The sequence below is a fragment of the Carcharhinus amblyrhynchos genome, chromosome 7, assembly GCF_965287045.1.
Source record: "Carcharhinus amblyrhynchos chromosome 7, sCarAmb.v2.hapA, whole genome shotgun sequence".
Classification (NCBI taxonomy): Eukaryota; Metazoa; Chordata; class Chondrichthyes; order Carcharhiniformes; family Carcharhinidae; genus Carcharhinus; species Carcharhinus amblyrhynchos.
The window spans coordinates 127,519,712-127,533,737 of NC_137330.1; the positions used below are offsets into that span (position 1 = coordinate 127,519,712).

The window sequence follows — 14,026 nt, forward strand, 5'->3', positions numbered from 1 at the left end:
CTTCATGGATTCTGAAGCAGGGCCTTGAGGGCAATGTGGGTATAGTCTACAGCCCCCTGCACATTTTGCATCCCCACAATGTCTACAAACCCTGCAGCCCAAGCTTCCTGCTGGGCCTGGTCCAGGTGAAATTTGATATACTGGCCAGAACACACAGGGCATCAATGACCTCCTCGACACAGATGTGGGCAGCTGACTGTGAAATGCCACATACATCTCCGCTGGGGGTCTGGAAGGAACCAGTGGCTTAAAAGTTCAGAGCTGCCATCAATTTGACAGCCACTGAGAGTGGGTGCCCCTCCTGCCCTGAGGTGCCAGATCCTGCAACAAGTAGCACAGGTGTTGCACTGTCTCCTTTTAGAGCCGGAGCCATTGACAGCACAGAGTGTCTGACATTCGTTTCTGTCTGAAACTGCCAGGGTCTTGCTCTCTCCTTCTCCTGTGCCCCCTCCTCAGGGCAAATGGCAGCCACTTCCTGCCTCCGGGGGTTATCTTCCTCTACTCCTGCGAGTGATAAGACCTGGGCCTCCTCTGCCCCAATACATATTCCTGCTCCTCCTCCTCAGCTCCAGCAGCAACCCAAAGAACAGCAAAAATCAATTGGTTGCATCGCAAAACCCATCTCATCAATCTGAAGGGGCGGATTTGGAGAAGGGGAGAAATACATGGAGAGATTAAGGAACGCTGCTTGCTCCTAGCCTAGCAACATACACTCTGTACTGTCCATCGACCCCATACAGGACCCCAGCAACATAGCACCCCTCCAAAGTCACTTATGTCAGACTCCTATTTATTGACTACAACTCAGCCTTCAACAGCATTATTCCCACAAAACTCACCTCCAAACCCCTTGGCCTAGGGCTCGGCTTCTCTCTCTGCAACTGGATCCTAGACTTCCAAATCACAGACCGCAATCATTAAGGATAGGCAACAACATCTTCTTCACAATTATCTGTAACACAAGGCTGTGCCCTCAGCCCTTTATATACTCATAGAATCCCTGCATTGCAGAGGAGGTCATTTGGCCTATTGAGGCTACCCCTAACGCTAAGGGGCAGTTTAGCACCGCCAATTCACCAAACTGGAAACTGGAGTACCCGGAGGAAACGCACACAGGCATAGGGAGAATGTGCAAACTCCACACAGACAGTGACCCAAGCTGGAAATCGAACCTGGATCCCTGGTGCTTTGAGGCAGCAGTGATAACCACTGCTACTGTGCCGTTTCTTATACACTTATGACTATGTGGCCAATCCAACTCCATTTTCCGTTTTCAAGTTTGCTGATGACATCACCAAATTATCATATTGTTTCTATGTTCTACAGTGTAGGTTAGATGGGGTTTAGATTGGTTTCACAGATTGGCACAACATTGAGGACTGAAGGGCCTGTACTGCGCTGTAATGTTCTATGTTCTATGAATTGGGTTGGATCTCAAATAATAATGAGATGGAGTACAAGAAAGAAATAGAGAATCTGGTGAGATGGTGCAATGATAATAATCCCTCTCTGAATCTCAGTTCAATGAAGGAGTTAGTCATCAACTTCAGGAAGCATAGTAGCGGACATGTTCCTCTGTACCTCAGTGGGGATGAAGTGGAAATGAATCATAGAATTATAGAATCATAAAATGGTCAAGAGCTTTAAGTTTTTCAATGTCCAGATCACCAACAACCTGTCCCAGTCCCTCCATGCTGACCCTATAGTTAAGAAAGCTCACAAGTGTCTCTACTTTCTGAGGAGGCTGAGGAAATTTGGCATATCCACTACGACTCTTGCTGATATTTACAGCTTGCTTTCCAGATGCATCACAGCTTGGTCTGGCTCCTGTTCTAACCAAGAGTGCAAGAAATTACAAAGGGCTGTGAACATAGCCCAGTCCATCATGCAAACCAGCCTTCCATCCATTGACTCTGTCTACACTTACAGGAAAGCAGCCAGCATAATCAAGGATCTCATGCATCCCAGATATACTCTCTTCCACTGGGAAAAAGACACAAAAGTCTGAAAATACATGCCAACAGGCTCAAGAACAACTTTTCCTTGCTGTCATTAAACTTTTGAATGGTCCTAACATATATTACACTGACCTTTCTCTTCACCTTTCCTGTAACTACACTATATTGTGCACCCTATCCTTTCCTTCTCCTTTGTGCACTTTATGAATGATATGTTTTGCCTGTATAGCACGCAGGAGACAATACTTTTCACAGTATCTCAATACATGTGACAGTAATAAAACAAATCAAATCAAATCACTACAGTTATCCCATCTGTTGCTGCTGTGTGACATCATTTGTACGCTTAGACAGACGCCCTTATGAAAGTGTCAGTTCATAATGTGTAGGTGGTACGTTTACCCTGGTAGAATGCAGCAGACTATTCCTTCTCTTCTAACTCTGCTGGCTGACTTTGTGCTTGACTCCCTGAGTGCTCATTACCACTGCAGCTTCTATCTAAGCTCCCATGGTTACATTCCTGTTAACACAGTAAGAAGTCTGACAACACCAGGTTTAAGTCCAACCCATTTATTTGATAGTAAACTCACAAGCTTTCGAGGTTCCCCTCTTCGTCAGGTGAATGAAGAGTTCTGGCCTCAGACAGAGCATATAAAGCACAGACAGTTTAGAGATTACTGATTAGAATGCAAATCTTTACACCTAACCTGCTATTCAAGTCTTAAAGTGGCTGACAATGTGAGTGGAAGGAGCACTGAGCACAGGTTAAAGAGAAGTGTATTGTCTCCAGACGGTAGAGTAAGTGAGGTTTTACAAACCCAGGCAAGTCATGGGGGTTACAGATAGTGCGACATGAGCCCAAGATCCCTATTGAGACCATCCTCATGTGTGCGGAACTTGGCTATCAGTCTCTGTTCAGCGACTCTGCGTTGTCGTGTGTCGTGAAAGCCGCCTTGGAGAATGCTTACCCGAAGGTCAGAGGCCAAATGCCCGTGACAGCTGAAGTGTTCGCCAACAGGAAGGGAACAGCCTTGCCTGGTGATTGTCGAGCGATGTTCATTCATCCATTGTCGTAACGTCTGCATGGTCCTCCCAACGTACCATGCTTCGGGACATTCTTTCTTACAACGTATTAGGTGGACAACGTTGGCCGAGTTGCAAGAGTATTTACCGTGTACCTGGTGGATGGTATTCTCACGTGTGATGATGTCATCCTTGTCGATGATCGGCATGTCTTGCAGACGTTGCTGTGGCAGGGTTATGTGGTATTGTGGTCACTGTTCTCCTGAAGACTGGGTAGTTTGCTGCAAACAATGGTCTGTTTGAGGTTGCATGGTTGTCTGAAAGCAAGAAGTGGGGTTGTGGGGATGGCCCTGGCGAGATGTGCGAGATGTTCATTCTAATCAGTAATCTGTAAACTGTCTGTGCTTTATATGCTCTGTCTGAGGCCAGAACTCTTCATTCACCTGACAAAAAAGGGAACCTCGAAAGCTTGTGAGTTTACTATCAGTTTACCCGCTTAGAAAGGATAGCATGACTAGAGGGCACAGCCTCAAGATAAGGAGGGGGGCAGTTTAGATCGGAGTTGAGGAAGAACTTCTTCACTCAAAGGGTGGTGAATCTCTAGAATTCTCTGCCCATTGAAGTGGTGGAGGCTATGTCGCTAAATATATTTAAGTCACAGGTAGATAGGTTTTTGACAGACAAGGGAATTAAGGGTTATGGGGAGAGAGCGGGAAAGTGGAACTGATCCACTTCAGATCAGCCATGATCTTATTGAATGGCGGGGCAGGCTCAATGGGCCAGATAGCCTACTCCTGCTCCTATTTCTTATGTTCTTATGTTATCAAATAAATCGGTTGGACTTAAACCTGGTGTTATCAGACTTCTTACTGTGTTTACCCCAGTCCAACGCCGGCATCTCCACATCATACATTCCTATTCCCATCCTGCGGTAGAATCTGCAAGGAAGCTCACTGTATTGCAGAGCCACAGCTTTTTGTCTTACCTTGTTGTTTGTTTGCACAGAGCTACTAACCTGCAGTGATTGGCTGGATGCCCTTTCAATATGATACCTGGACCTTTGATCCCCATCAGCTAAAAGTGGGATTGTTACTTTCTGCCCATCCTGGAACAGATTAGCCATGATTCAATCAGATGAATAAGTACTGAGCTAAACAATGTTCTGACACCCTGCAGCCTCAGCAGGAATCACATCATCTTTTGAACATTGACTACCTTTTCTTTGTCATCATCATCTCAATCCCTTACTTTTCAGGAATGGAACTCAGAGAGATGGGACTTTCATGATAGTTTAAATGGCTCCATTCTGCAGTTTTACATTCCATATATCTATATTGTAAATGTGCATTTAATAATTAATCATAGATAATCAGGAACTTATTTACCATCACTCATGATGTTTGTTCTTTGTTTTATCAATTTTTTGTATTCTAGGATGTTAAAGAGCTTTATGCATATTTTAGCCATCATTTCGTCGACGCATTAGTGAGATGTACATCTCTGTCATTAGATGCACTGAAAAGAAGAATCTTCAGGTAAGTGTTGCTTTGTAACAATCATTTTCTTTTACTTTTTAAATATAGGGATAATTTTACAAAATTATTCTCCAAATATGAACCTTCCCTTATCATGAAAAATCTGGGAAATTGAAGGTATGTATGAGAATATTTCATGGCTACAATGGACACCTTCTAAATAGACTCCTGACAGACCCAATGTGACCTTTCTCTGTGGAGAACAAGGGTGCTGATGACTTGCAGTGAATCTCCACAGATATATATAGAAATCATAGAAACCCTACAGTGCAGAAGGATGCCATTTGGCCCATCGAGTCTGCACTGACCACAATCCCACCCAGACCCTACCCCCATATTCCTACTGCTTATGTTTGACTCCTGTCTATCTGCTGTTAGCAAGCTGACTCCCTGGCTCATGTTTGAGTGAAGCTTAGCCCTACATTCCCATGTCCTTTTGCTCTAGAGAGGATTTAGGGACGAGGATCTAGGATTCACTGAATCGTCCTAGCACTGCGAGTAAAACACTTGCACTGAGAGGGCCTAGCCATTTGGCAAGTATCCAGTAGAAGACCCGGTGCTGTGCTTAACTGTGTTAGGGATTAGAATCATAGAGTCATAGAATTTTACAGCATTTAAGGAGGGCATTCAACCCACCATGTCTTCACCAGCTCCCAAAAGAGCTATCCAGCTAGTCCTATTCACTATCTCTATAGTCCTCTAAATCATCTCTTTCAAATATGTATCCAGATCTTTTGAAACCTCCTATGGAATCGGCCACCACCACTCTCCCAGGCAGTGCATTGCAAATCCCAACAATTCTCTGAGTACCAAAGTTTCTCACTCCTAGCTCTCTTGCTGACTATCTTGAAACTGTGACCCCTACTCGCTGACATATCAACCATTGGAAACAGGATATCCTTCTTTACTCTGTCAAAACTGTTCATTATAAAGCCACCTCTTTATCTTCTCTGTTCCAAGGACAATAAGCCCAATTTCTCTAATTTTGTATTGGTGGCACAGTGGTTAGCATAGCTGCCTCACAGCACCAGAGATCTGGGTTCTAATCCTGGCTTGGATCACTGGGTTCTCTAGTTTCCTCCCACAGTCCAAAAGAGGTGCTGGTTAGGTGCATTGGCCACGCCCGAACAGATGCCAGAGTGTGGCAAATTGTGCGGAGGGTGGGGAGAGTCTACAGAAGGATCTAGATAGGCTGGGCGAATGGGCCAGGAAATGGCAAATGGAATTTAATGTTGGCAAGTGTGAGGTGGTCCACTTTGGTAGGAATAATGGTAGGAAGGATTATTACTTACATGGAGAAAAACTGCAGCAGGCGACGGTGCAGAGGGACCTCGGGGTCCTTGTGCATGAGTCGCAAAAACCCAGCTTGCAGGTGCAGCAGGTGGTCAGGAAGGTGAATGGGATGCTGGCCTTCATAGCGAGGGGGATTGAATATAAAAGTAGGGAGGTCTTGCTGCGGCTGTATAGGGCATTGGTGAGGCCGCAGCTGGAGTACTGTGTGCAGTTTTGGGCGCTGTACTTACGCAAGGATATTTTGGCCTTGGAGGGAGTGCAGAGGAGGTTTACTAGGCTCGTTTAAGATGCAGTTAGATAGGCACATGAGTGAAACGAGAATGGAGGGATATGGTAGGGGCTACTAAATTAGGGTTAAACCTCGGGAGACACCGGAAGGGCAGGCTGTATGATTAATATTTTTTGTCTTTATTCCACAGGTGGAGGTCCACCTCGTGTCAAGCGAGGGGCATGCACACGGCGGGTCGTGCGTGGGCTGCTCTTGGAAGTCCAGGAGTGGCCTAGTACTTCATGTCGGTGTGTGTGCTTGATCCTGGACCGATAGACGGGCGCCACAACAGCTCAGTGACTAGCACTGCTAGCTGTGCAGATACATGGATTTGGGCCTGTGTCTGTGGGAGTTTGCGCATTCTCCCTGTGGTTGCGTGGGTTTCCTCCGGGCGCTCCGGTTTCCTCCCACACCCCAAAGATGTGCTCTTAGGCTAATCAGTTTCTACTAAATTGACACTATTTCTTCCCTGAATCTGACTGAGTAGGGTTCCATTCGTAGACATGCAGGGTAGAATAGCTGTAGGGTGATCCGGCGGCGCGGGCTCGTTGGGCCGAAGGGCCTGTTTCCCGTGCTGGGTTGTTCTTTGTTCTTTGTTCTTTGTACTAGGCTGATGCCGGAGTTGAGGGGGTTGAGCTATGAGGAGAGGCTGAATAAATTAGGCTTGTACTCGTTAGAGTTTAGAAGAATGAGGGGAGATCTCATTGAGACGTATAAGATGATGAATGGGATGGATAGGATAGAGGTGGAGAGACTCTTCCAGCTCAGAAAGGATAGCAGGACTAGGGGGCACAGCCTCAAGATAAAGGGGGGGCGGTTTAGAACAGAGTTGAGGAGGAACTTCTTCACTCAAAGGGTGGTGAATCTCTGGAATTCTCTGCCCGTTGAAGTGGTGGAGGCTACCTCGCTAAATATTTTTAAGACGCGGGTTGATGGGTTTTTGATAAGCGAGGGGATTAAGGGTTATGGGGAGAGGGCGGGAATGTGGAACTGAGCCACGACAGATCAGCCATGATCTTATTGAATGGCCGGGCAGGCTCGAAGGGCTAGTTGGCCTACTCCTGCTCCTATTTCTTATGTTCTTATGTGGCAACTAGGGGATTTTCACAGTAACTTCATTGCAGTGTTACTATAATAAACTTTAAAAAAAAATCCTCATTTTGGTATAATTCTAGTAAATCTCCTTTGTCCTCTCTCTCGGACTTTAACATCCATCCCTAAGTAAGGTGCCCAGAACTGAAAAATACTCCAAATGTGTTCCGACCAATGATTTGGAGAGGTGTGGCATCACTTCCTTTCCATTATACTCTATTCCTCTATTTATAAACCCAAGGTCTTATAAGCCTTCTTAACTGTCTCAACTTGCCTGGCCAACTCAGAGAATTATGCACTTGAACCCCAAGGCCCTATGTTGCAGTGGTCCCCTGAAAGTTGCACCACTGAACCTGTATTGTCTCCCCATATTTCTTCTACCAAAATGCATTAACTCACATTTTGCTGCAGTGAAGTTCATCTGCCAGGTGTCTGCCCATTTGGCTAACTTATAAATGTCCCTCTGAATTCACTCAGTGTCATTCTCACAATTCATCATTCTCCACCTGCAAATTTAGAGATTTTAACTGCAACATACATCGCTAAATAATTTATATCAATCAGAAATGGCAAGGGTGCCAACACTAATCCCTGGGGAACACCACTTTCAACACATGTCCAGTCTGAGAAATGCCCATCTATATCTGATTTGATTTTTTATTGTCACATATATTAGCATACAGTGAAAAGCATTGTTTCTTGGACGCTATACAGACAAAGCATACAGTTATTGAGAAAGATCAACTTAATGCAAGGTAGGCCCATTCAAAAGTCTGATGGCAGCAGGGACGAAGCTGTTCTTGAGTTGGTTGTTACGTGACCGACTTTTTCTCGGCGGAAGAAGGCGCATACGATTCTTAATTATGCTAGTTGCTTTGCCGAGGTAGTGGGAAACATAACAGAGTCAATGGGTGGGAGACTGGTTTGCATGATGGATTGGGCTATATTCATGATTTTTTGGAGTTTCTTGTGGTCCTAGTCAGAGCAGAGCCACATCAAGCTGTGATACAATCAGAAAGATTGCTTTCCATGGTGCATTTGTAAAAGTTGGTGAGACTCGTGGTTGACATATCAAATTTCCTTAGTTTCCTGAGAAATTAGAGGCTTGGTGGGCTTTCTTAACTATTGTGTTGGCATGGGGGGACCAGGTCAGGTTGTTAGTGATCTGGACACCTAAAAACTTGAAGTTCTTGACCCTTTCTACTTCATCCCCTGTTTCTTATCTCTTAGACAACTTCTAATCCATGGTGCTAAGGCTTCATCAATTCTAAACAGAGCTAATTTGCTAACATCATCTCCAAACTCTGTGGTCTGGGCCTCGGCTCCTCCCTCTGTGACTAGATCCTGAGCTTCCTAACCCACAGGGCATAATCAGTAAGGATAGGCAACAACACCCCCTCCATGATCATCCTCAACCCCGTGTCCTCAGCCCTTTACTATATGCCTTATACACCTAGGATTGTGTGGCCAAATTCCCCTCCAACTTGATTTTCAAGTTTACTGATGACACGACCATAGTGGGTTGGATCTCAAACAATGATGAGACATGGAAAAGAGAATCGGGTGAATTGGTGCAATGACAATAATCTCTCCTTCAATGTCAACAAAATGAAAGAGATAGTCATCGACTTCAGGGAGCGCAGTAAAAGACGTGCTCCTGTCTACATCAATGGGAATGAAGTGGAAACGGCCAAGAGCTTTAACTTCTAGGTATCCAGATCACCAACAACCTGTCTTGGTATTTCCATGCTGACCAACGCTTCTACTTTCTCAGGGGGCTTAGGATATTTGGCATGTCCGCTATGACTCATAGACGTTCACAGCGTGGGAGCAGGCCCCTCAGCACAACTTGTCCATGCTGTCCTGTTTTAAAAACCTGTAACCTAATCCAAATTGCCCACATTTGGTCCATATCCCTCTCTACCCATCTTATCCATGTTACTATCTAAATGCTTTTTTAAAAGACAAAATTGTACATGCCTCTACTACTACCTCTGGCAGCTTGTTCCAGACACTCACCACCCTCTGTATGAAAAAATTGTCCCTCTGGACACTTTTGTATCTCTCCCCTCCCACTGTAAACCTATGCCCTCTAGTTTTAGACTCCCCTACCTTTGGGAAAAGATCCAATCTCACTGATCTGCGCACCTCATAATTTTATAGACCTCTATAAGATCACCCATCAGCCACCTATGCTCCAGAGGAAAAGAGTCCCAGTCTATCCAGTCTCTCCTTATAACTCAAACCATGAAGTCCCAGTAGCATCCGAGTAAATCTTTTCTGCACTCTTTCTAGTTTAATAATAACCTTTCTATAATGGGGTGGCCAGAACTAAACACAGCGTGGCCTTACTAATGTCTTGTACAACTTCAACAAGACATCCCACTCCTGTATTCAATGTTCTGACCGATGAAACCAAACATTCCGAATGCCTTCTTCACCACTATGTCCACCTGTGACTCCACTTTCAAAGAGCTATGAACGTGTACCCCTAGATCTCTTTGTTCTGTAACTTTCCCTAATGCCCTATCATTAACTAAATAAGTCCTGCCCTGTTTCAATCTACAAAAATGCATCACCTTGCATTTGTCTAAATTAAACTCAATCTGCCGTTTGTCAGCCCATTGGCCCAATTGATCAAGATCCCTTTGCATTCGGAGATAACTTTCTTCACTGTCCACTATGTCATCAATCTTCGTGTCATCTGCAAACTTACTAACCATGCCTCCTATATTCTCATCCAAATCATTAATATAAATGACAAGTAACAGTGGACCCAGCACTGATCCCTGAGGCACGCTGCTGGTCACAGGCCTCCAATTTGAAAAACAACCTTCTACAACCATCCTCTGGCTTCTGTCAAGAAGCCAATTTAGTATCCATTTAGATACCTCACCCTGGATCCCGTGAGATTTAACCTTATACAACAAGCTACCATGCGGTACCTTGACAGAGGCCTTGCTAAAGCCCATGTAGGCAACAAGAACTGCACTGCCCTCATCTACTTCTTGGTTACCCCTTCAAAAAGCTCAATCAAATTTGTGAGACATGATTTTCCACTCACAAAGCCATGCTGTCTGTTCCTAGTCAGTAACTTGCGTCTTTAAATGCCTGTAGATCCTTTCTCTCAAAATACCTTCCAACAACTTACCCACAGATGTCAGTCTCACTGGCCTGTCGTTCCCAGGCTTTTCCCTGCAGCTCTTTTTTAAAAAAGGCGCAACATTTGCCACTCTCCAATTTTCAGGCACCTCACCAGTGACTATCAATGATTCAAATATCTTGGCTAGGGGTCCTGCAATTTCCTTCCGAGCTTCCCACAATGCCCTGGGATACAGGACACAATGTCCTTCATCAGATCAGAAGAACATAAGAACTAGGAGCAGGAGTAAGCCATCTGGCCCCTCAAGCCTGCTCCGCCATTCAATGAGATCATGACTGATCTTTTTGTGGACTCAGCTCCACTTACCTGCACGCTCACCATAACCCTTAATTCCTTTACTGCTCAAAAAATTATCTATCGTTGCCTTAAAAGCATTCAATGAGGTAGCCTCTCACTGGGCAGGGAATTCTGTGTGAAGAAGTTGCTCCTCAACTCAGTCCTAAATCTGCTTCCCCTTATTTTGAAGCTATGCCTCCTAGTTCTTGTTTCACCTGCCTGTGGAAACAACATCCCTGCTTCTATCTTATCTATTCCCTTCATAACCTTATATGTTTCTATAAAATGTCCCCTAATTCTTCTGAATTCCAATGAGTATAGCCCTAGTCTACCCAGTCTCTCATAGAATCACAGACTCCCTTCAGTGCAGAAAGAGGTCATTTGGCCCATTGAGTCTGCACCGACTACAATCCCACCCAGGCCCTACCCCCATATCCTTTGGCCCTCGATGTTGCGCCGACCAGTGGAATGAATCTAATGACCCTCTAACCTGAACTATTCCAATGTTATCCATATGCCTATCCAATGATCATTTGAACGCCCTTAAAGTTGGCAAATCCACAACTGCTGCAGGCAGGGCATTCCACGCCCTTACTACCCTCTGAGTAAATAACAGTCCATTTTGCTTTTATTCCTACCAAAATCGATGACCCCACATTTACCAACATTGTACTCCATCTGCCAAACTCTCACCCACTCACTTAGATTATCTATATCCCTTTGCAGATTTTCAGCGTCCTCTGCAGCCTTTGCTCTTCCACCCATCTTACTGTCATCTGCAGATTTTGACACACTACACTTGGTCCCCAGCTCCAAATCATCTGTGTAAATCATAAATAATTGCTGTCCCGATACTGATCCCTGAGACACACAACTAGCCACTGATCACCAACCAGAAAAAGGCCCATTTACCCCCCCGCTCTTTGCTTACTGTTAGTTAACTAATCCTCAATCCATGCTAATACATTATCCGTAACACTGTGCACCTTTATCTTATGGAGTAGTTTTTGGTATGGCACCTTGTCAAATGTCTTCTGGAAATCCAGATACACCACACCCACAGGTTCCCCATTGTCCACTTCACATGTAATGTTCTCAAAGAATTCCACCAAATTAGTCAAACATGACCTTCCATTCATGAAACATAAGAACATAAGAAATAGGAGCAGGAGTAGGCCATTTAGCCCTTCGAGCCTGTCCCGCCATTCAGTAAGATCATGGCTGATCTGTCGTGGCTCAGTTCCACATTCCCGCCCTCTCCCCATAACCCTTAATCCCTTCTCTTATCAAAAACCCATCAACCCGCGTCTTAAAAATATTTAGCGAGGTAGCCTCCACCACTTCAGCAGGCAGAGAATTCCAGAGAAACCATGCTGTGTCTTACCAATGGGACAATTTATATCCAGATGTCTCACTATTTCTTCCTTGATTATAGATTCAAGCATTTTCCCGACTACAAAAGTTAAGCTAACTGGCCTATTTTTACCTGCCTTTTGTTGACTTCCATTTTTAAACAGTGGCGTCACATTTGCTGTTTTCCAATCTGAGGGAACCACCCTGGGGATTTATCTACCTTGGTGTGCTTTAAGATTTCCACCACCTCCTTCTCTGTAATTTGTACACTCCTCATGACATCACTATTTATTTCCCCAAGTTCCCTAACATCCATGCTCACCAATTCATCAACTTTTACAGAAGCACCATAGAAAGCATTCTTTCTGGTTGTATCGCAGCATGGTATGGCTCCTGCTCTGCCCAAGACCACAAAAAACTATGAAGTGTTGGGAACAAAGCCCAGTCTATCATGCAAGCCAGATTTCCATCCATTGACTCTCTTTACACTTACCGCTGCCTCAGAAAAGTAACTAGCATAATTAAGGATCCCATGCAACCCAGAAATACTTCCTTCCACCTTCTTCCATTGGGAAAAAGGTGAAAAGTCTGAGGTCACATACCAACTAACTCAAGAACAGCTTCTTCCCTGCTGCCGTCAGACTTTTGAATGGACTTACCTCATATTAAGTTGATCTTTCTCTGCATCCAAACTGTGACTGTAACATTACATTCTGCACTCTCTCCTTTCCCTCTCAATGAATGGCATGCTTTGTCTGTTTAGCATGCAACAAACAATACTTTTCACGTATACTATCACATCTGATAATAATAAATCAAATCAAATCATAATTAAATCTTTTCTAACTATTAACTATTCCCGAATAAAACAAGATTCTCATGGTATCCTGTTCAAATAAATACAATTCCTACTCATTAACAAAATTTAAGTCACTGTCTAGATTACAACCAGGCTTTGTGTCTTCTAGAATATTCTGGGCCTGATCTGTTGATTCTTCTGTTTGGAACTTATTTCTTCTTTTGTACCTTTGCTATGTAGTTAATGCTTTCTCTAAGACATAGATAAAGCTATGAGAGCCAACCATTTTCTCTCTCTTTCTCCTGAGAGAGAGAGAGTTGAAAGCTGAGAGCGATTAGCTCCAGCAGGTGGCAGTTGCTCTCCTCCTTTGTTCCACTACTCCCCTCTTTTATAACCATGATGACATGTCAATATTTCCTACAATAAGATTGGTTCTAGGTTGTCAAAAAAATCAGCTTTAAATTTAATAGGTTGTTAGTATCTAAGTGCCTGATTCAAATTGATTGGCCAAAATCAAAAACCTGTTGCCTTGGTAGAAACTGCTGCTTGGCCTTTCGAGACAAATGTTTTAGTTTGGGCTCTCTATGTACTTGTACTTTTTAAAATCTCTAAGCACAGAAAAAGCACCACCTTTTAACTTCCTATTTCCCAATCTACAATTACTGTACCCAACTTCACAACAATATTGACTATGAAGAAAGGTTGAACAAACTTGAATTATTCTCATTGGAGCGTCAGGGGCACCTGATAGAGATTTACAAGGTTATGACAGGGCTGGATAGAGTGGATAGTCTGAGTCTTTTCCCAGGGTTGAAGGTCAATTACTCAGGGACATAGGTTGATAGTGAGAGGGGAAAAGTTTAAAAGAGATATATGGGACGAGAATTTCACAGAGCAGGTGGTGAATTCATAAGAACATAAGAAATAGGAGCAGGAGTAGGCCATCTAGCCCTTCGAGCCTGCCCCGCCATTCAATAAGATCATGGCTGATCTGAAGTGGCTCAGTTCCACTTTCCCACTTTCTCCCCATAACCCTTAATTTCCTTGCCTACCAAAAACCTATCTACCCATGTCTTAAATATATTTAGCGAGGTAGCCTCCACCACTTCAACGGGCAGAGAATTCCAGAGATTCACCACCCTTTGAGTGAAGAAGTTCCTCCTCAACTCCATTCTAAACTGCACCCCCCCTTAGCTTGAGGCTGTGCCCCCTAGTCCTGCTGTCCTTTCTGAGCAGGAAGAATCTCTCCACCTCTACCCTATCCAT

At 44.3% G+C, this 14,026-nt stretch overlaps 1 protein-coding gene across 1 annotated transcript in view; it reads left to right on the plus strand.

Annotated features, from left to right (window-relative positions):
* LOC145345624 (dynein axonemal heavy chain 8-like) overlaps positions 1–14,026 on the plus strand; it is a gene marked incomplete at its 3' end in the record, with an annotated part of 1,250,971 nt that overhangs the window by 581,601 nt on the left and 655,344 nt on the right. Inside the window, exon 24 of the mRNA XM_080193458.1 lies at positions 4,416–4,516. Coding sequence (XP_080049584.1) covers positions 4,416–4,516 — 101 coding nt within the window. The remainder of the gene's footprint in view (positions 1–4,415; positions 4,517–14,026) is intronic.